The sequence below is a fragment of the Berghia stephanieae genome, chromosome 5 (assembly GCF_034508935.2).
Source record: "Berghia stephanieae isolate SIO BIC M18660-M18661 chromosome 5, UCSD_Bste_1.3, whole genome shotgun sequence".
Lineage (NCBI taxonomy): Eukaryota > Metazoa > Mollusca > Gastropoda > Nudibranchia > Aeolidiidae > Berghia > Berghia stephanieae.
In genome coordinates this window covers 69,824,916-69,847,415 of record NC_088364.1, presented here as the reverse complement: position 1 = coordinate 69,847,415, position 22,500 = coordinate 69,824,916, and the positions used below count along the sequence as shown (strand labels likewise).

Below are 22,500 nucleotides of genomic sequence, written 5' to 3'. Positions count from 1 at the left end.
AGTTCACAGTTTGAGAAATGTCAACGTTACAATTGGTCATTTTGCTCAGCATGACATGGGTATGTTTACAACTTACAAAAGCAAAGCAGCGTGTTTACATTTATAGATAGTATGAAGTTGACGTCACTCAAGTCTTTGTTATTGCTTTTTACGAACCGCGTTTATACGTAATTCTCACTAAATTATATCAACCAGACTATAAACGTCCTAGGTTACACATAGCTTTGTGTGTTGGTCCGTTATACTTTCGGATGACAATGCTGTGAGCTTCTTAGCCAAGCGCATACTATCTATTGAGAAATAACCAATCGTTGTACAGCAACAAATCATGTGATCAATGACTATTAGGTTGGACGAAAATATGAATATAGATCGTTCCCATTGGTGACATAATAAAAGGTACGGTAAAAACACACGGGACTTCCCGTGGCTTGTGCACGTGAAAAGTGGTTTTTATTCACGCGGAGAAGTCACCAAGTCTTGGGAAATCTGCCGTACTCTGCCGGGAAAAAAGACAACGATATTTAAAAATGTGGCCAGAAACTCGTCCTTCAAATATCAATCGATTTAAAAAGGACTCTCATCTTGGCAAAAACTCTCAAAACCTGGTACTTCGCGAAGTCCCAAGTTTGATAGTTTTTGCCAAGATAAGGATCAATTAAATCGATCGATATTTGAAGGACAAGTTTTCTGGCCACATTTTTTAATTTGGGTTTTTCCAGAGGACGGCAGAATTTTTGTGTATATCTAGGTTGTCCATATAATAGTGGTCAATGTGTTGGACACAACTGAGGGCACAGAATCGGTAACAACCGCTTTCCCCTAATATAAAGCTTGTTGTTATTGACTTTCGGAAAGTCGTTTCTGTTGAATTTAGAACTCCAGCACCTAAGTCATAAACCAATCATCAACTAAAACTAATCATCTCGCCCGCCATCATTGTCGGGCATTGCTTTGTACTGTTAGCCCTGTCCTTACCACCTACAGCAAAATCGTCACATTTGTTACGACACAATATACATTTTTCTTGTTCAAATTAATTTTGTACATCACAAACTTTGAAGAATAATCTTTGTTTAGTTGAGAAGATCAAAAATTGTTTTGCAGAGAGCTAGTTTGGGTTTAAAATATCAATTTTTCTGCTGGGTAAGCCTGCCATTTTGGGGAAAATTCTGAAAATGATCGGTAAGGAGAGAGTTAATGGCGAGAACTAATCATAAAAAAAACCTTGGCATTTGAAACTAATATTGTGATTCCCAGCCAATAATACATCTCAGTTCAGAGATCGACAGATTTTTATAAAGCATAGCTGATCAATTTTTTCAAGACCAGGATCTGTGTTTTGTTGGGGTTGTTTTTGTTTTTTTTTGTATTTTTGTTTTTGTTTTTTTTTTTATATTAAACTTGACAATCAACGTGATTCGTGTCAATCATAATTGGATTGCACTAACGTGCACAAATTAGCAGGTCTTATGATTGAACACAACCTTGGGCTTGGTTGAAGATTGTTGTAATGGATTACCTCCAACTTACGTTGGTCTGAGAGTAAGTAATTCCAAAAAACAACACTAAGCTAACAAAACTCGGTTATGAGCCTTGCTAATACGTTTGTGCTTAATATATTAGTATACCGTTACTATATTTTTTTTATACATTGGCTGGGCACCTTACAATATTCAACGCATGTGTAAGTGCTTATGAAAAAGGAAGTTAGTTTGAGAGTAATTGGATTCACTAGTCTGGTGTCACGTCGCCCAGCAACGGCGAGCAGCCTGGTTCTATACAAAGAAAATGGGTACTTTTTATTCTTCATGCTGGCTAGAAATGTTCATATGTCATGTGATCAGAAAGTATAAAAGTCAAAAACATGATCATATATTATATAATGTTTTTCTCCTCTGGATACACTTTTATGCTCGTCGGAGAAATATTTAATAAGGGCGTCCGCCATTGTTCCGATAGTTTAGAGCCAGTTACTAAGTTACCAGGCGTCAATACGAGGGAAGTGACGTCATGACTGTTGAAGCGTATTGCTCATAAAAATCTCGGTTATGAGACATGCCAATAATACGTGCATAACGTATTGTACCATTTCTATTTTCTTCCCTTTTCTTTCCTTTTTTCTCTTTTTGCTAGCGCCTTGGCTGAACACCACACCATTTTCCCACATGTGTGTGTGTGTGTGTGTGTGTTTGTTTGTGTGTGTGCCAAAGCAAAAAGAAGTTTGAGGGTAATTCTATAACAACAATGAGCTCATAAATATTTCGGTTATGGAAATTGTATATGTGTTTATTTCTTATGTATTGCACCATTTCTATTTTCTTTCCTTCTTTTTGTTTTTCTATTTTGCTACGCCTTTGGGTGAACACTACACCATTTCCACATGTGTGTGTGTGGTGTGTGTGTATTGTTGTTGTAGGCAAAGCTAAAAGAAGTTTGAGGGTAATTCTATAAAAACAATGAGCTCATAAATATTTCGGTTATGGAAATTGTATATGTGTGCTCATTATGCAATTGCACCATTCTATTTTCTCTTTTTTTGTTGTTAATGTACACTGGCTGGACACTCACAAATTTAACGCATAAATACGACCAAGAATGGCATAAAAATCTCTGAGAGTGCTAATTCCTTAACAACACAATGAGCTCATAACATAAAATCTCGGTTATGAGGCTTGATATCAATACAAGTGTGCCTCCAGAGACGAACGCATGCGTATGCACAACTTTTAATCTTTCGGTATGAGCCAAGCAAAATAAGTTAGCTAAAGTAATTCCTTAAATCATAATAATAGCCATAACAATCTCGGTTATGAAACTTGATATCAATACGAATGTGCTTACAGCAATGTACCATTTCATTTTTTTTAAAAAAATGTAAGATTGATAGACACTCATACAATTTTTCGTATGTCGGCAGCAATGAGATATACAACAAAACTAAACATACAGAATATTAAAAGATATGAATGATATCAAACAATATAGAATTTGCATAGCAATGATATAATAATAATAAGAATGTGATAATATATTAGTCACGATATCTAGAGAAGATAAAAGAAATACGCCAATACGCGTGCAGTCATGCAAGCAAGCTTAATCTCTCATGCAAATGTTAGCATAGAAATATATGACCATCAGCCGCCACAATTCATTTCATATATAATATTTTTAAAATATGCATTTGAATAATATATCACTCGTCTTCTCTTTTTCTTATTATTTTCTCCTTCCCATACCTTCTTCTCTTCTCAATATTTATTGTATTCTCCATCACCTTTCTTCTCATCTCCTTTGCCCTTCTCATCTCCTGTTCCTCCTTCTCCTCCTCATCCTCCTCCTTCCGTCCGTCCTTCCTCTCTTCTTCTTCTTCTTCTTCTTCTTCTTCTTCTTCTTCTTCTTCTTCTTCTTCTTCTTCTTCTTCTTCTTCTTCTTCTTCTTCTTCTTCTTCTTCTTCTTCTTCTTCTTCTTCTTCTTCTTCTTCTTCTTCTTCTTCTTCTTCTTCTTCTTCTTCTTCTTCTTCTTCTCCTTCCTCTCTTCTGCTTTCTTCTCCGCCCCCCCCCCACCTGCTATTTAAAAACATTTTTGCATTTCCTTCTCTAAGTCACATAGCTAAAACTACCACCATCACTTGGCATGTCATCAAATTCCTTATCTAAAAAAAAGTCAAGCGCTCAGAGCATGGTGCCTATCATGGTTAAATCGCTAAATATATGCAATTTTGTTTTATGTGCAGTGCGATTAAAACTCCTAATAATGCATGTATACCAGTTATACAGAAAAGGGGAATTCAAACATCACTGTATTGAAACACCAAAAGGAACATTAGAAAAAAAAAATTAGAATACGTAATATTTTGTTTGAAATCATGAATGACCAAGGTTATTGGTAAGCAATATTACAAACCCAAAGACAAGTTCTGTTATCAAAGATTTGATTGAACTAAATTTCTGTAAAAATAAGATCACAAGGTGGAAAAGGGCAGAATCACTTTCTGATTTTTGGATGAGGTGGAGGAACATATTTATGTAGGTATCTATTTTTATTTCAAATTATCATTCAGAGGAGTTGTAGTGGATAGCAGTTTTAGATAGACATTTTAAATTTGGTAAAACATTTGAAATTATTATATTTTCTCATAATTTCGAATGTTGTATTTAAATTTTAAAAATAAGTTTCGAAAAAAAAATGACTCTGTCCTTTCTTTTCTTTGTTTTTCATTTACATTTTGCTGACAAATACAAATATACAATGAAAATCAAAGTGCTCTCGGGCTATTGAAAGATAATGAAGTGTCTCGAAAAATGGAAAATATTTGACCCATCAGATCAATTTTTCAAAAACATGAAAGTTGGTGAAACGAAATCCAGAAAACGCATTGGGACGACACATTGAGTCGTTTGATGTGTCAGAATTTTGTGGTGGTGGGATTAGCTGTCCTTCTTAGTATGTCAATAGATTTTGATATCTGTAACTGCAGACTTAAAAATCAAAAGAATTGAGATAAGTGAGCAAGACTCAAACATTTCTCGATTTTCTTGTTTATTCTTTGTATTACACCTGTTCTGTTTAACTAATATACATTACGGAACTGTGGTGTAAATGATGTTTGCCTCCAGGGAAGTGTTTGGCAATTTATCTATTGTTTTTAAATCGGAGTGCAACCCACCTATAACGACACCAGACAAACCATTTTCCGCTTGTAACGATGGAATGTGAGATCCTCATTTCTATCTTATATGTCATAGATGAGGAAATATCAAAATTAACATACAGTTTGGCAATTTATCTTACGGCACCATCACCCGCATAGTCCGACTCAGCAATCTTGAGAGTAAAATAGCTGTCCAATTAAAACGCTTGCTCATCGACCAAATGAATTTCAACATGTACTAGGTCCTAGTCTCTAAACCAGCATTTTTTTAAACGCCAGACACCAGTTTTTGACTGGCTTCTCCCGTAATCGCCAAGTTCAATCATCTTTTCCATTGTAAACACATATAATAGTATCCATAAACTATTGCATAATTGTACGTAATAATTGGATAAAGACATCCAGTTACATCGACATTATTTTGTCGTTTCCTGACACGTCGTTATAAGCGGGTTGCACAGTATTATTAATTTGAGCGTTTCACAGTCGTGCTGTTACCATTACTCACCCTCTTGTTATCAAAACTGCTGATCTCCACAGAATCCTGATACAATCTAGGATTGTTGTTGTTGTTTCTTCTTCTGTTGTAGTTCATAAGGCCCCGACGACAGTTTGGGCCCCTTCTACCAGGTGGGGGCCCTCCAAAATTTCTTGCCCAAAATTTGCGAAATCTATAATACTAAAATTTAGCAGGGAGGAAATATAAAGGTACGGTATGGTGGACAAGGGAAGGGGTTTGGTGAGGTGATGGTGGTGACGTGTGGTGAAGGTTATGGGCAAAGGTGGTGATGAGGATGATGATGATGATGATAATGGTGATGCACGCGCTGGTCATGGTGATCAAAGCAGTTCATGCAACAATATAATACCACGTTTGGATTGAAGCTGCAGGGAGCTGACACGATGCATTCTACAGACTGATGACTCCGTTAGGATAAGATTTCCCTAAATCTGAAATTGTTGGTCAAAAATGTTTCTTTGTTTTATTTTTGAGAAGTTTAGTGACTCTTGTAACATACATGAGGCATATTAAAGCGCCAGGGAAAATAAGACAAAAGGATTCGATAAAATAAGGAACACGAGAAACTAGACGTTGGAAGAAATTTACCTCTGTATCTAGTCTGTGGCAACATTTAAAAAAAACAAAAAACATCGCCTCTCCTAGCGCTTTGACGAAAAAAATACAAATATTTATCTGTACTACTAACAGTGTCGTATCTTTTGAATACCATGACAAATGTCACATTCAAAACTCTTCTGTCCCAGTTATAATCAGGGACAAGAGCTAGACATAGAATTGTTCCCATGCTATCGAGACATACCACTATTCCTATCTATAATAATGACTGTTAATAAAAATATGAAAAATATGATGTCAGTTAGAAGATAGATGACTATGAATTGATGATGCTGATGACAATGAAGAGGTGGTGATTTTTTTTTGAAGGTGATAACGACACGGATGACGATGTAAATGACAGCATTGGCTATTACAATATAAATCTATAAAAAACATAAAGAATCAAAAATATTCTACGTTTATAACCTGATTTATATATACAATCAAAAATTGCAAATGAATCAATTTGAAGCAGACGATATTGAATGCCAATATTCCGTTCTATGATTTTCTAAACAACTTTTACACATTTACAATGTCCAAAGACCAAACATCTCTTGAAGCGAGTTTTAATCTCATCCTTAATAAAAATATAAAACAAAAAAATTCAAATAGGACGAAAATAAAAAAAAATGACTAGACATAAACTTCGATTTCTTACAATATGACTTTAAGGCTACAAGCTTGAACAATTGCGAGGAAAGACTGCTAGACAGTAGAACTATAAGACTGGTGATACTGTTGGACTATAAGACAAAATAACGCTAAAATTTAAGATTGTTAGACTGGGTTTTGAAAAACTACAGAACTTTAAGACTTTATAACTATAAGACTGCAAGAATGAAGGTTGCAAGACTAAAAGACAGTAAGTCTTTAAAACAAAAATACTATACGACTAAAAGTAGCAAGACTAAAAGACTGCTAGACTATAGAACTATAAAACTGTGAAAATGAAAGTTGTAAGACTAAAAGACTGTTAGACTGAAATACAAAAATACAATTAAAGTGTAAGAAAATAAGAATGCAAGACAATGTCATTAAAATATCATTAAAATACTTCAAGTCTATGTGACCATATCGTGAGATTGCACGTGTTTGAGACTGCATACTCTATACGACCTAAAACTTCTTTAAGTCTATGACTGAAAAATATGTTAAACACTAAGATTGATGGACATAAAGATCGAACAACTTTTTAAAATAGAGGACTCTTAAAATGTAAGTGGACTGAGAAACTATCAGACTATTAATACCCTGGAAGTCTGTGTGACACTATGAGACACAACGACACTATGAGACTGTAAGAAATAAAGACTGTGTGAATCTAATTATGTCAGTCTATCAACCTTAAAGACTCCACTTAGGACTGTAGGTCTGTACGACTCTAAATCTGACAGTCTATGAAACTTTAAGTATCGATTTAGGACTAAAAGGCAATAGGACTTTAATTCTGCAAGACTATGAAACTCTGTCTCATAATAATACTATATGACTCTAAAATTCTATCGAGGACTGTCTTTACGACTCTAAATTTGTCAGTCAATGAAACTTTAAGGACTCGATTTAGGACTGTAAGACGGCAAGACTTCAATTCTGCCAGACTGTAAAACTCTGAAACTCAAACAATGACACTCTAAAACTCTAGGAATACAAGAATCAAAGACTCTAATTCAGCATAAGTATGAAACTCTAAGGCTTTATCTAGGACCGTAAAGCTGTATGACTCTAATTCTGTAAGACTATGAAACTATGAGAATATATAATACTGTAAGTCTGTAAGACTCTAATTCTGTAAGACTGTGAAACTATGAGACTGTCTTGGACTATAAGTCTGTGTGACTCTAATTCTGTAAGACTGTGAAACTATGAGACTGTCTTGGACTATAAGTCTGTATGACTCTAATTATGTAAGACTATGAAACTATGAGACTATCTAGGACTGTAAAGCTAGGCTGTATGACTATGTAAGACTATGAAACTATGAGACTATCGAGGGCTGTAAAGCTGTATGAGTCTAATCTGTAAGACTATGAAACAAACTCTATCTAGAACCGTGAGGCGATACAATCCAAATTCTAACAGACTCTGAAACTCTAAGGCTCCATCTTGTACAGTAAGACTGTACGTCACTAATTCTGTCAGACTATGAAACTGTAAGATTCTATCTAGGACCGTATAACTGTAGAACACTGATTCTGTCAGACCATAAAACTCCAAAGCTCTATCTTGGATTCTAAGATTTAATGATTCTAATTCTGTCAGACTATGAAACTCAGAGACTCTAGCATTGTAAGATTGTCCATGACTCTAAGACTGATATCTGTACGATTGTAATACCATAAGCCTCCACCAATTCATGAATGTACAATGAATCCTACTGTGAAATTATGGTCTAAAGCTATGTACGTCACTAAAGTCTTCGTTCCCAAAACACATTGAAATTATATAACTATCGTGACAATGCAGCGTTTAACAGATCTAAAAGACACAACGATCATTTCAAAAAATATAATAAAATGCATTAAGTTCCATTTATTTTCTAAAATATTTACTGCATTCTATCATTTTTATGGAAAACCTCTGATATGTAAAATTTTTTGAATCCAAAAATACAAACCATCAAGTAATAAACATACAGAGAAACAATTGTTTTAAAAAAAAAAACAAAACAAAAGGAATAAATTTTATAAAGAAACAAAAGTGTCTCAGGAAAACAGTTTCACGTGGCTTACTACTTATGATCCAATAATGACATAATTTTGTCACTGTTTTTTTTTTCTTCTACTAAATGAACTACTTAGTACCAAAAAATAATTAGGTAAATTCAAAGGTCATTAATTAAATATGTTTTCATAATCCCTTGTTTTAATAAAAAATTTAACGAATAACTTCACATACCTAAAACCATGTCTTGGCCCTTGCATACAATACCAAAAGGGACAAAAGATGTTGATTTTAACGGGCAAGAAAGCGATTTTTTTTGTTACAGCACACAAGCCGTGCATTTAAGGCAACATTTTGCAAAATGCTGCTGCATTTGGCGATAACGTCAAATTTTGGTCGAGAAAAAAAAAATGATTCTTTTATCTCTGTGTACTTTGAAACGTTTAAGTGTGAAGGGTTACAGAGGTTGGACTGGGGAGAAGGGGGAGGGTGAGGTTTCATTTGAATGTGAAGGGTAATGCTGTAAGGTGATGCTTTCACTCAGGCAACTTTGAGAACACCGGCGGGAGAGGACATGGCAAAATGGGTATAAGTTGCAACTTTTTGTTAACCCGCCCAGCCAAGTACATGCTAAGAGTGTTTAGTGCCGTAAAATTGAGTGAATAACGTCTTTGAGTGTGTCACATAAATTTATCAGACTGGCTGGAAACCATTTTTATTATATTATGCTATGAGCCAATAGAAAGTTATGAATACTAAGAAATATTTCATAAGCATCAATGAGTCATTCAATTTTACGACATTAAGCACCCCTACCAGTCATGGGCACGGCTGGGCGGGTTACTTTTACTCAACGGTACATTATCACAATACTGTACTGGCATTTTCATATCGAGCAAGGAATTGGAGGTAGGTGGGGAAGGGAGAAGTGAGCAATGGATATTCACCTATATTATTTATAATACGAAGGGGAAAAAAACATCACCACAACCCGAAATTTGTGGGTTGCAAGGGGGTATAACTGACCGATGGTCAGCAGAAGGTGGGATGGGATGACTTACCACACGCTCAATGAGACTGTTGGATGCGAAGGAGTCCAGCGATCGGCTGTCCTGGAACTCGAATCCATGAAGTTGTAAAGCTCGACGTTTCTGGCGACTTTTGATCCACGCCCGAACCTGGTGGACATAAAAATGAATTTTATAAAATAATGAAAGAAAGAAAGAAAGGAAATGTGCCTCCTGCCTCCTCGCTTCAAGCCGGTGTTATGTTTGGCCTTGAGCAAGTCACCTCGCCAAAGCTCAGTTTGCGGCGCTGCACTGCGGCTGACCCTGGCTTATTCCAGACTTTCCTTGGAATATACTTTAAAGAAAAATGTCCCCTATGGGATGAATAAAGGGAATTTAATGATTTTTAAAATAATAATAATAAGAGTCAGAGAGAGAAAGATGGGATTGAAAGACAGACTGGGATAGAGAGTAAGAGAGATGGAGAGATAAAGAGAGGGAGAGAGAGAGTGAGTGAGAGAAAGACAGAGAAAAAGAGGAAGGGGGGGGGGAGAAAAAGAGTCAGACAGAAAAAGAAAAGAAGAGAGAGAGAGAGAGAGAGAGAGAGAGAGAGAGAGTGAATGTGTGTGTGTGTGTGTCTGAGAGAGAGAGAGAGACAGGAATATCGAAGGAGGGATACAGAGAGAGAGAGAGAGAGAGGAATATCGAAGGAGGGATACAGAGAGAGAGAGAGAGAGAGAGAGAGAGAGGAATATCGAAGTAGGGATACAGAGAGAGAGAGAGAGAGAGAGAGAGAGAGAGAGAGAGAGATGAATAGCGAAGGAGGGATACAGAGAGAGAGATGGGGAATGAAGTATGGATAGAGATCGGACCAGCTACATTTTTCATCCATCAGAGAGGAAAACCTCGTCGTAGGCAGCAACAGAAACTAGAAACGAAATCCCGAGCAGATGGGCACGTGAGCCGGTTTAAGCGTCGTCCATTGTTTAGGGTGACAGGACAGTGTTTGAACGGCGTATGCTGGCGTTGCTAATTTGTCAGGCTGGGTGATGTGTGTGGCTGTGGTGGGATGATTTTGGAAAAGGGGGGGGGGGGGGGGGGGGTTGATGTAGGGATTGTGATTGGTGGAGAGAAAAAATAAGGGGGGGGGGGTGAGAGAGAGAGTGAGAGAGAATTAGAGAGAGAGAGAATAGAGAGAGAGAGAGAGAGAGAGAGAGAGAGAGAGAGAGAATTGGTTGGTGGGGTAGGGCGGGGTAGTTAAAGGGGTTTGAATTCAAATGTGATGAGTCTCAAATCACCCCATATAACAATAGTTAGGGTGAGCAGTCTTGACGCACGAGCGAAATGAGCGAGTTAAAAGGGAAACAGAGGCCGTTAACGATGCCTCGCTCGCCAAAGAGGTAGAAAGGAACGAAGAGATTTGGCTCGCATCGGCATTGTCAATAGTCAAAACGATCGTTTTTATCGAAATACAGAAATAATAATATTATAGTAAAATGTGGTGAAATCTTCTTGTTTTTTCTAGTTGTGAATGAGTGACGTATGTGCTGATTTTACTTGAATATATCGGGGATTTACTCAAGAGACTGAATTTATTAAGTTACAGTGGTATGCATGTCCACTCTCTCTCTCTCTCTCTCTCTCTCTCTCTCTCTCTCTCTCTCTCTCTGTGTGTGTGTGTGTGTGTGTGTGTGTGTTGTGATTGCGATTGCATTTTATCAGTTTGGAAGTGGGCGCTATATAAATGATTATTATTGATGCTATCTATGTTAACTATGCAAATTAAAATCTATAAATTTCGTCATTTACAAAAATTCAGTTTAATAACCAAGTCAGAAATTCAACAATAAAAATATTTAAATATATTCTTCGTTGCGAACTTTCAATTTAAATCTATTAAAACTAAATTAGTCAAATAAACAGAACAGAATTCCCGTCCTGACAAAAATCACGCTTGTCTTTACCGAGTTACACCTCTTGATTACCATAACCTCTACAACCATGAGTCCTCATCATTGCGATCTTTGATCACCGAATCTTCCTTCAATCGAAAAAGATTAAGATTAAAGATTTGCAAGATTTTTACACAGATTTCCGGATATTGAGATGAAGAAGGAGGGAGATTGTACGTGTTTGACCAGCCCTGTAAAAAGATTTGTACAGAAATATGTTCCATTATGACTCTCGACACAAATCTGTTACTCGGAATTACTAATTCTAACAAAAAGAATTTTAAAAAATGAAATAAGGATGAAATACTCTTCAACAAACCAAAGCAAATATTATGTGTGACCCACCGTGTCAAAACGGTATTGTTGTCCGGGTGATTTTGATGATTTAAGGATTTGAACTGTCATAGTGAAACATATGGGACTGGTTCAATTAAAATACTACTACTACTACTACTACTACTACTACTACTACTACTACTACTACTACTACTACTACTACTACTACTACTACTACTACGACTACTACTACTACTACTACTACTACTACTACTACTACTACTACTACTACTACTACTACTACTACTACTACTACTACTACTACTACTACTACTACTACTACTACTACTACTACTACTACTACTATACTACTACTACTACTACTACTACTACTACTACTATTACTACTACTATACTACTACTACTACTACTACTACTACTACTACTACTACTACTACAACTACTACTACTACTCCTACTTATGATAATAATAATAATAACAATAACAACAACAACAACATCAACAATAAATAATAATAATAATAATAATAATAATAATAATAATAATAATAATAATAATAATAATAATAATAATAATAATAATAATAATAATAATAATAATAATAATAATAATAATATAATATAATTTTAAAAAACACAACAAAAGAACATAGAACAAAAACAACAACAAAAAGAGAAAAACAACAAAAAAAAAATAAAAAAAAAACGCTTCATGCAGACTTTCTGCCCGCACTCCAGCGTAAAAATGAATGCACGGCAGGTAACTGTGTTATATCCGCCAAATATAAAGCCAAACGCCATTGTAAATCCGCGTCACGTCCAACAATGTTAAGTGTTGTTGTTGGCTAAGGACCCCTTATAAAGTGATTTGAGCACATAATATTATAAATCGTGGATATTGCAATAAAAGCTGATTCCCCCCCCCCCCCCCCCCCCCCCCCAACCCCTTTATTTGGTTATTTAAAGACACTATTACAGGAAGGCCATCGCGCCACTTTCACTTTAACGTTCATTTATCTCCCCTTTCTCCCTTGTTATTTTTTAAAAGTCTCGGCACGGTCGAGAATCTCTTTTGTAACATGGCGAGAATAGAACAATGGCGCACTCTTGAAAGGCATGAAAATACGTTTGATGTTCGCTCTTTCAGCGATCTGACGAGGCTTAAATTGTTCTTTGACGGAGCTAACTAGCTGCTCTTTGAGGGCGTTGACAAGTTGACAAGTTAAAGTGAATACGCGACAGTTTCATTTTGGAGGAAATCGATCTGTCATTCAAAACACCATTCATTCGTTTACAACATGCTTGGATGGTGGTCCTACATGCTGCGGGGTTTTTTGGTGTCATTTACATGGTAATTAGGCACCCCATGAAATTCACGTTAAAACACTAGTTAAGATTGTACGGGTACTTTTTATGTTTTGTTTTGAATAAAATCCTTCTTGTAGTGATAAGAGAACAATAAATTGTTACGTATAGTCTTAAAATGGAAATAATATGTCAATTTTAAAATTACACCCTTTTGCAACGGCACCGTTAGATCCCGTCGCCTAGGCATTTCATGAAGGAATATAGATAATCCGTCAAACAGGATGGCTGACGTCAATAGAAATTACTACCCATGTTCTCCAAGTGAGCAAAATGTGAATAAATAATCTTGCCCAAGGAAAACAAACGAAAGTGTCTGAAGCGGGGCTCGAACCCGGGACCTTCCGGATTACAATACAATGCCTCAACCATTCGGCCACTTCGCCTCCGTAATCTGTCAGGGGCAACTAAATGCCAAAAATAAATAACATTAAAGTCAAAATAATCAGAAATGAGAGGTTGCAGTTTTTGTCAGGTTGACAAGCAATATCCATTGTCGATTATACACCTAATAAGGCCAATCCATATAATTTGGGCTATAATTTAGTTTTTAGGATAATAATCATTCCAAAACATAACCGTTTTCAGATGGTGTGTCACAATCATAAACGATTTGATGTTTGACGTTTAGAACAATCAAACAAACAAAGAAACAAGAAAAAAAAAAGATAAACACACAAACACACACACACGGACACACAAACAGAGAGAGAGAGAGAGAGAGAGAGAGAGAGAGAGAGAAAGAGAGAGAGAAAGAGGATGAGAGAGGGGGAGAGAGAGAGTGACAGACAGAGAAAGAGAGGGAGATAGACACACACACACGCACAGAGAGAGAGAGAGAGAGAGAGAGAGAGAGAGAGAGAGAGAGAGAGAGAGAGAGAGAGAGAGAGAGAGAACGAAAAACAGAAGAAAAGAAACGGAATGAGGTTTCGAAACCATTATACAATAATATAATGTTCCTGCCTCGCATGAAAAACGTACGCTCGCCCAGCAGTGATTGGGCAGATGGATCTGATAAATCTTGCCAAAAATATTTTGCCATAGAATATTATTATTTTACAAATAAATTGATATTGTCCGTTCAAAGTCACAGAAACCGGGATAAACTCCGGCTCTATATACCTCATGGGCTCTTTCTTTGTTACTATAATATCGTCCGATTCTTGATAATATCAACCATTTGTTTTTATTGTTTTCAAAATTTTGGACGCGATATTGACAACGTATTAATGAATTATTCGATAGAGATTTGAACAAGACTGTTCATTTCACGTTATCACCAAGGCATTAGAACTATATTCTACCAAGTGCCTTCCTGTCTTCCTTGCACTGACACATATGGCGCCCACAGGGACTCACAAGGTCTTTTGTTTTTAAGGCGGCTCATTACAAAAGAAGGGCGAATGCTCGGACGGAGGCGAAGGAATAGCCGAAATAGTTTTGACATTAAAACTGCAGTAAGACGCTCGTGATGAGCAGAAGGAAGTGTGCCGATGCAGAAAAGAATCCGCCTCAGAAAGTAGTCCCAGCGGAGGGACCAGATTTTGTGACGCGTGTCGAGGTGGAGACGAGACAATAGGAGTCTTGGGTTTAGCTGTTATGGACTTGGGCCAAACAATGGGGGTTGAAAGTTCCAAGAAGTTTACGACTGTCTCGTCTGATACTCTTTAGAGTTTGGTTAGAAACATTGTATAAAACTATGATGGCTCTTCACAGTCTTTTTGCTTTCCATGACAATTTTCTTAATGAAAGAAATGATCGATGGTTTATAATCAGAGTAAATTGTTAAATCATCTTATATCGTTTATAATTATCCTATATACGACTTAAGACTGAAGTAATGTTATAACCTAAATGATACGTGGAAAAACCATTAGATTTTTTTTTTAACGACACGTAGATATACAGTGATATTGACCACCAAACTAAATAAATATTGGATTCCATTTGAGATAGTTTCGAATCACTGTCCCATTTCGGGAAATTTGTAAAAGAATAATACTATACAGGTTTGAAATTATTTACATATATGTATATATATATATATATATATATATATATATATATATATATATTATATATATTGTGTGTGTGTGTGTGGTGTGTGTGGTTGTGTGTGTGTATAAAATCATTATTATAGTTTTTTTTTTGTTTTTTTTTGTTTGTTTGTTTTTTAAATTTTATTGTATTAATTTTTTTTCAATTATTATTATTATTATCATTATTATTATTATTATTATTATTATTATTATTATTATTATTATTTTTATTATTATTATTATTATTATCATTTTTATCATTATTATTATTATTTTTATTATTATTATTATTATTATTATTATTTATTATTATTATTATTATTATTATTATTATTATTATTATTATTATTATTATTATTATTATTATCATTATTATTATTATTAGCATCATCACCATCATCACCATCATCATTGTCATTACCTATCCCCATGTTCCCAACACACGCCATGACTGATTGCTGTCAATGCCAGTGACAACGGCCTGCTGGAATGAGAGTAACCTTGACTGACTCACTCGGGGAGGTTCCAAAAGGATTTCATTTCATTGCCGTGTATTGACATGTAAACCATGTTTGGACGCGCAAAACCAGAATTCATGTTCAATGTCTTGGAGTGATGGATGTGTGCTCACTCTGACGGTTTTATAATCGTGAGTACTCATTCCATCAAACACCTCACAGATAAACCTAAGCGAATTTCTTACTGTAGTAGTTTATAGAAGACATTAGAAAGAAACTGGAGGCAGCAGAAATGTGGTTTCTTAGAAGGATGTTAAGAATCTCATGGGCAGAGAAGAAAACTGATGAAGAAGTATTAGAGCAAGCTGAAACTAAAAGGTTAATTCGTACATTAAGAAAAAGACAAATGCAATTTTTAGGGCACCTAAATCGACATAAATGTATTGAACATCATGCTCTCACAGGAAAGAAAGATGGTAAAAAGAGTAAAGGTAGACCAAGAAAAACATATTTGAATAGTTTGAACAGCTGGGTGACAAAGAAAGAGAAGAGTAATATTAGTTTTCTGAGGTTATCTTATCAGAGAGATGAATGGCGTACCATGATCACCGATGTCTGGCACAGACTTGGTACTTGAAGAAGAAGAAGTGGTTTATAGAAGTTTCTTTTTTTTATCCCCAGGGAAAATTTATATTTAGGGTATACTCTAAGGAAAGACTGGAAAATGAATGAGTGAGTGAACTTTTTTTATATAGCGCAATATCCATTAAATGTGCTCAAAGCGCTTTACAAGAGGTCCCTGGCCAATAGCAACATTTAACATTTAGGACGGGACATGGCAATGTTTTTCGGACAGAGACAACGCTGTTAACGGCCAGGTACTCTTTTTTCACCTTAGTACTCCAAGGACTCAACTATCAGCCGCACTTAATAGTATGAGAATCTTTGCAATAAAAGTCATTGTTGAAAAATATCCGTGCGCTAAAGCTACGATTTGATCATTCCAGCCACTTCCCTTTCACATTTCCTTATATTCTTCTATCTCCTCCTCAACCTTCCCACCTCCATTTCTTTCACATCATCTTCCTCCTCTTTTTTTTATACGTTATCCTCCTTTTCCTCGTCGACCTCATCTTCCGAATTCTCGCCTTTGTTTTATCAATCATCTTCTTTATCTTCCTGCTCCGCCTCATCATCTTATTCCTCCATTAGGGGGTAGCGTGGCTCAGCGGTACGGTCTTGCTTCGTACCCAAAAGGTACCGAGTTCGATCACCCGCCGCTGGGCTGTGTGACCTCGAGCAAGTCACCTCGCCCTGGCTCAATTTGCGGCGCTGCACTGCGGCTGGCGCCTGGGTTATTCCAGTCTTCCCTTGGAAAAGGGAATTTTATTTTCGTATTTATATTATTTTATTTCATTCTCCTTCTCCTGCTTTTAATCTCCCCCTCCTCCTTTCCAAATTCTTGCCTTTTCCCCTTACACCACCACTACCACCACCACCACCACCACCATCACTACCTCCTCCTCATCACCATCCACCACCACCACCACCTCCTCTATTTTCTCCCTCTCATCCTCCTCAATTTACTCCACCCCCCCCCCCCCCCCCCCCGCCCCATTCCCCTTCTATCCCAGAATTATCTCATTCCCAATCCAGAAGACACATGATTAATACCTTCCACCCAATCCTGGACCCCGACACCATCTGTGTATTTGATCTGTAGAATCTGCAAGTGTCTCCCAGCCTCACTATCTCCCCTGTATGATGGAATAGCACGGGCAGCGCCTCGGACGTTTACGAGCTTTATCTGGCTGAGAATATCTTTACAATCCCAGTCATTGATACATTATTGTTATTATTCATCTTACGAGAGTCTATGTGCTCATAATTTGCTTTTGGATAACTAACTGGCTTAGTTTATGTCAGCTCGAACTATGTGAAAGGACACGTTTTACTCTTGTTTTTGTCTTTAATGCTTTTAAGTTTAACCCTATCCTTACCAACCACAGGAAAATCGTCACATTTATTACGATCCAACCAGCACTTTTATCATTCAGATTTCTTTTGTAAATCACACAATTTAAAGAATTAAAAAAAAAAATTAGCTATAAAAACGTGACACTGTGTTGTAGAGTTCATTTTGCTGATACATATTATGCTTAGAATGTATTTGTTGCTTTTCTGTTTGAGTAAGAACTATTTTTGTGTTGGGTGGGTGTGATTTTTTAGGGAAAATTCTGAAAATGGCTGGTAAGGAAATGGTTAAAATATCGTAATAAATCAAATGTTGCGGCTGGAAGCTCGAAAAAAAATAAATAACATTAGTAAAATGGAATGGAAGCGTGAATCTAATTGATGAATTAGATTATATGGACGTTTCGGGTTTCCCCTTTGTCAACAAACCGCGAATGAGAGATGTGTCTTTAGTGTTTCATTCATCGCGTTTTGTTGACAAAGTTGACGCGTCGATTCTCATTTGTCTTTCGTGTTTTATTCACAAGGGCTCAGTCACATCCTTCTGAAGGGGCGGTCACAAATAAATAAATAAAGAAATAAATATATAAATAATTGAATAAAATGAATTAATGAATGAATGAATAAATAAATAAATAAATAAATAAATAAATAAATAAATAGATAAATAAATCAATCTTCCTCGATGGGATTCAAACCTCAGACCTCCATATTTTCCGTCACCACAGAAGCCACCCGATTGTTGGAACGACCTAATACGTAGATAATTACATTCTTCAAAGCAAAAATAAATATTTAAAACATACAGAAAGACATAGATACACAAATTAAGGGGAAAATGTAGATAAATGTTAAATAATATAGGGAAAAACAAAACATATAAAAGCAAAAAGAAAGGAAGACCAAAAAAAAAAAAAAAAACAAATAAAAAAAAGACAAGAAAAAAAATAATAAACAGAATCATATCATATTTTAAAACTTTTTTTTCATGACCTCATCCCACGCATTTATCTGAGACTTAACTTAATACAGAGGGACCGACCGATCTTAACGATCTTAAAATAACTTTAGTTGACTGGACATGAGATAAATTCCACCAAATAAGAAACGTTTCAAACATTTCGACTCTCAAGTCACCGACAGTTTTTTTTTTAGAGAACTCTCTATAAGGGAATGAATAGAAGTGAGATGCTTCTTTCTACTTAATGCTCAGAGAAGGGTGCAATAAGGTCACCGTGATGAAGAAGATGGGGGCGGGGGACAAGAGACAAAAATAGTAAAGAGATGGTGTGGGGGAGGTCGGGGTGGGGGGGGGGGAGAGATGGGGAAAGGTGGGTGGTGGGGATATGGGGGATGGGGGGGGGGGAGGGAGAAGGGGGAGATGTAGCAGGTTGATTGATATCGAGGAAGATTCGAGAAGACTTTATGTCCGCGGCGATCTGGTCAAATTTGACGAGAGATCTGATATTTATAACGGATCACCCTCAGATCGAATTGAAAGCTGCTTTGCAATCAGTCCAAAGACTAAAAATATTTCCAGCTTTTTTTTTTAGAAGTTAGTCTTAATGAAAGAAAAGATTTGATCACATCTTTTATTATATCAAAGATCAAGCGATTTTTGACAGGATCATTCATTTGGCGGGGGACGTTATAATATGTATGTAAACTATCTAAATCATATCATAAATGCTTACATAGAGTGAGATGGTTGGAGAAAGAGAAGAGAAAGAAAAAAAAACGAGAGAGAGAGAGAGAGAGAGAGAGAGAGAGAAAGAGGGAGAGAGAAAGAGAGAGAGAAAGAGGGAGACAGAGAAAGAGGGAGAGAGAAAGAGAGAGAGAAAGAGGGAGACAGAGAGAGAAAGAGAGAGAGAAAGAGAGAGAAAGCGAAAGAAAGAGAGAGAGAAAAAGAGAGAGAGAAAGAGAGAGAGAGAGAGGGAGAGAGAGAGAGAAAGAGAGAGAGCGGGAGAGAGAGATAGAGAGAGAGAAAGAGGGAGAGATAAAGAGAGAGAGAAAGAGGGAGACAGAGAGAGAAAGAGAGAGAGAAAGAGAGAGAAAGCGAAAGAGAGAGGGAGAGAAAGAGAGAGAGAGAGAAAGAGAGAGAGATAGAGAGAGAGAGAGAAAGAGAGAGAGAGGGAGAGAGAGATAGAGAGAGAGAGAAAGAGGGAGAGAGAAATAGAGAGAGAAAGAGGGAGACAGAGAGAGAAAGAGAGAGAGAAAGAGAGAGAAAGCGAAAGAGAGAGGGAGAGAAAGAGAGAGAGAAAGAGAGAAAGAGAGAGAGAGAGAGAGAGATAGAGAGAGAGAGAGACATAGAGAGAAATACAAGAAATCAGTGGTTCCAAGGGAAGATAAAGCTTACACAACCAATATCCCACCCTCCAATGGTCAAGTATATGATGATTGTAGGTGTTAACGAGAAGTATTGCCGATAGATCAGCGACCTGTCTAAAAGGTAAAACTATAGATAGAATGCGCTTGGCTAAGGAGTTCACAACATTGCCATCCGGAAGTATAGATAGTTCGAAGATGACGTCACTCAAGCCTTTGTTATTGTATTTTGCTATCCGCGTTTGTGAGTGATACTCACTAAACTGTATTACCCCGACTATAAAAGTTCATGGTTACACAGAGTATTGTGTGTTGGTCCATTATACTTCCAGATGGCAATGTTATGAGCTTCTTAGCCAAGCGCATACTCTCTATAACGGACCAACACACAAAACTATGTGTAACCTTCAACGTTTATAGTCTGGTTAATACAGTTTAGTGAGAATTACTCATTAAACGCGGATGGCAAATAACAATAACAAAGACCCAAGTGACGTCATCTTCATTCTATCTATACATTTTGAGGTAAAGAGATCTGCTTTAGAGACCTGAAAATAAGTGGATGTCGAGCAAAACCCAATGATCTTTTAAATCTATAATACACTCGTATAGATAGGCATGATATTATTCTGTTCACTAATCCCAAATGGGAAAATCGCCTTTGGGTCTATTCCAAGGGATTGTTAGCACAACTCTGGCGTTAGCTGCAGTGCAGCGGCGTAAAGCCAGGTTCGAGGGTTCGAACTCGGCACCGTCTAGTTACCAAGCAAAGGCAACACCGCTGTGGCACGTAGCTGCACAAGAAGGAATACATGATTAAAATTATTATATCATTTTTGGAAGATAACTCTAAGCCAACAAAATCCGAACATTCAACTTCTCCAGACACCAGAATTAATAAAAATAATTTCGCCATCATCATCATCGTCATCATTATTATTATTATTCTTATTGTTATTGTTATTGTTGTAATATGTCGGCTCAAGAGAAAACATGAGCGATTTTCGCGGATGATTTGGCCGGAGTACGACTGAAGAGATTGCTCCGCCATTAAAGACAGTCACGTGGTTCCTCATTTCCGGCCGACCATATTTCCTAATCCAATTAAACGGTCGGAAATGACCGGCGATTCGGGACATCCATAAAAGGAAAAAGCCGTGGGTGCCGCTCCAACCGGCAGATTAAAAAGCAGTCGTAAAAAGGAGAGTCTTGGACGTTTTACGATCCGAGCATCTCGGAGTTAACTGTCTTGGACAGACGCGCAAATGGCGAAAGTTTGTCATGGAAGATTCTGGAAGCGCCCTGGCTGCCATATTGCATCGTTTGCGATATGAGTTAGTGCTCGGTGGAGCTTGTCCTCTGTCGATGGAGCGGTTGTAATCGTTGATGTAGTGGGACCCTGGGTTAGTTATTATCAATCGGAAGTAAAAGGTTATAGAAACGCGGCAAAAAGAAAACCCACAGTTGTCTTGTATCTTAGGGCCAGACATGACAACGGGAAATAAGTTATCGGTATTATATTTATATTATGGATATAGATGAATATAAAGGAGTGTGTTTTTTATCATGAATTGAAAAGGTATAAGTGGGGTTGTAGTAGACTTTACCTGAACTTTGACCTCAAATTTCCTTGTAACTACAGAGAGGATTCGTTTGGACAAGCAAATAATGTTGAGTTAACCGATTTTAACTATCGACGCGGTGATAGAGGATTAAGTTAATAGGAATATAGAATAAAACTGGGAACAAAATAGGCCCAATGAGCAATTATGACCAGATTTTGTTTCGTCTTAATCCGGAGGCTAAGTAATTGAAAATAAACCCCCCAAAACACCCCAAACATAAAGCAAAAACAAACAACAAAATACAAAAAAATACAAAAAAAAACTCCTCTAAAAACATAGAGCGTTTGCTGTTAATTAATTTATTGTTAATGTTAGTTTTCACCCACACATCCTTGTTATTTCAAATTGTTTATGATATGGGTCATGACTTTTTAAAATGAGCTTTAGCAGCTATAGATAGTATGCAGATGACGTCACTCAGGTTTTTGTTATGGTTTTTGCCATCCGTGTTTGTGAGTTGTTATCACTAAACTGTACTAACCAGACTATAAAAGTTCATGGTTACAGAGAGTGTGTGTGTTGGTCCGTTATACTTCCGGATGGCAATGTTGTGAACTCCTTGGCCAAGCGCATTCTATCTATAGATAGTATGAAGTTGACGTTAGATAGTATGAAGTTAACGCCACTCAGGTCTTTGTTATTGCATTTTGCCATCCACTTTTACGAGTAATTCTCACTAAACTGTATTAACCAGACTATAAACGTTCAAGGTTACACACAGTTTTGTATGTGGGTCCGTTATACTTCCAGATGGCAATGTTGTGTGTGAGCTTCTTAGCCAAGCGCATACTATCTATAGATAGTTCGAAGATGACGTCACTCAGGTCTTTGTTATTGTTATTGCCATCCACGTTTATGAGTAATTCTCATTAAACTGTATTAACCAGACTGTAAACGTTCAAGGTTACACACAGTTTAGTATGTTGGTCCGTTATACTTCCTCATGGCAATGTTGTGAGCTTCTAAGCCAAGCGCATACTATCTATATCTACAGAAATGTTCTCAAATCGCTTAACA

The 22,500-nt window shown here is 36.7% G+C and overlaps 1 protein-coding gene across 1 annotated transcript in view; it reads right to left on the bottom strand.

Annotated features, from left to right (window-relative positions):
• Positions 1-5,630: 5,630 nt before the first annotated feature.
• Positions 5,631-22,500, bottom strand: part of LOC144973514 (adhesion G protein-coupled receptor L2-like) — a 73,043-nt gene continuing 56,173 nt past the window's right edge. Inside the window, exon 27 of the mRNA XM_078916024.1 lies at positions 5,631-9,619. Coding sequence (XP_078772150.1) covers positions 9,398-9,619 — 222 coding nt within the window. The 3' untranslated portion in view covers positions 5,631-9,397. The remainder of the gene's footprint in view (positions 9,620-22,500) is intronic.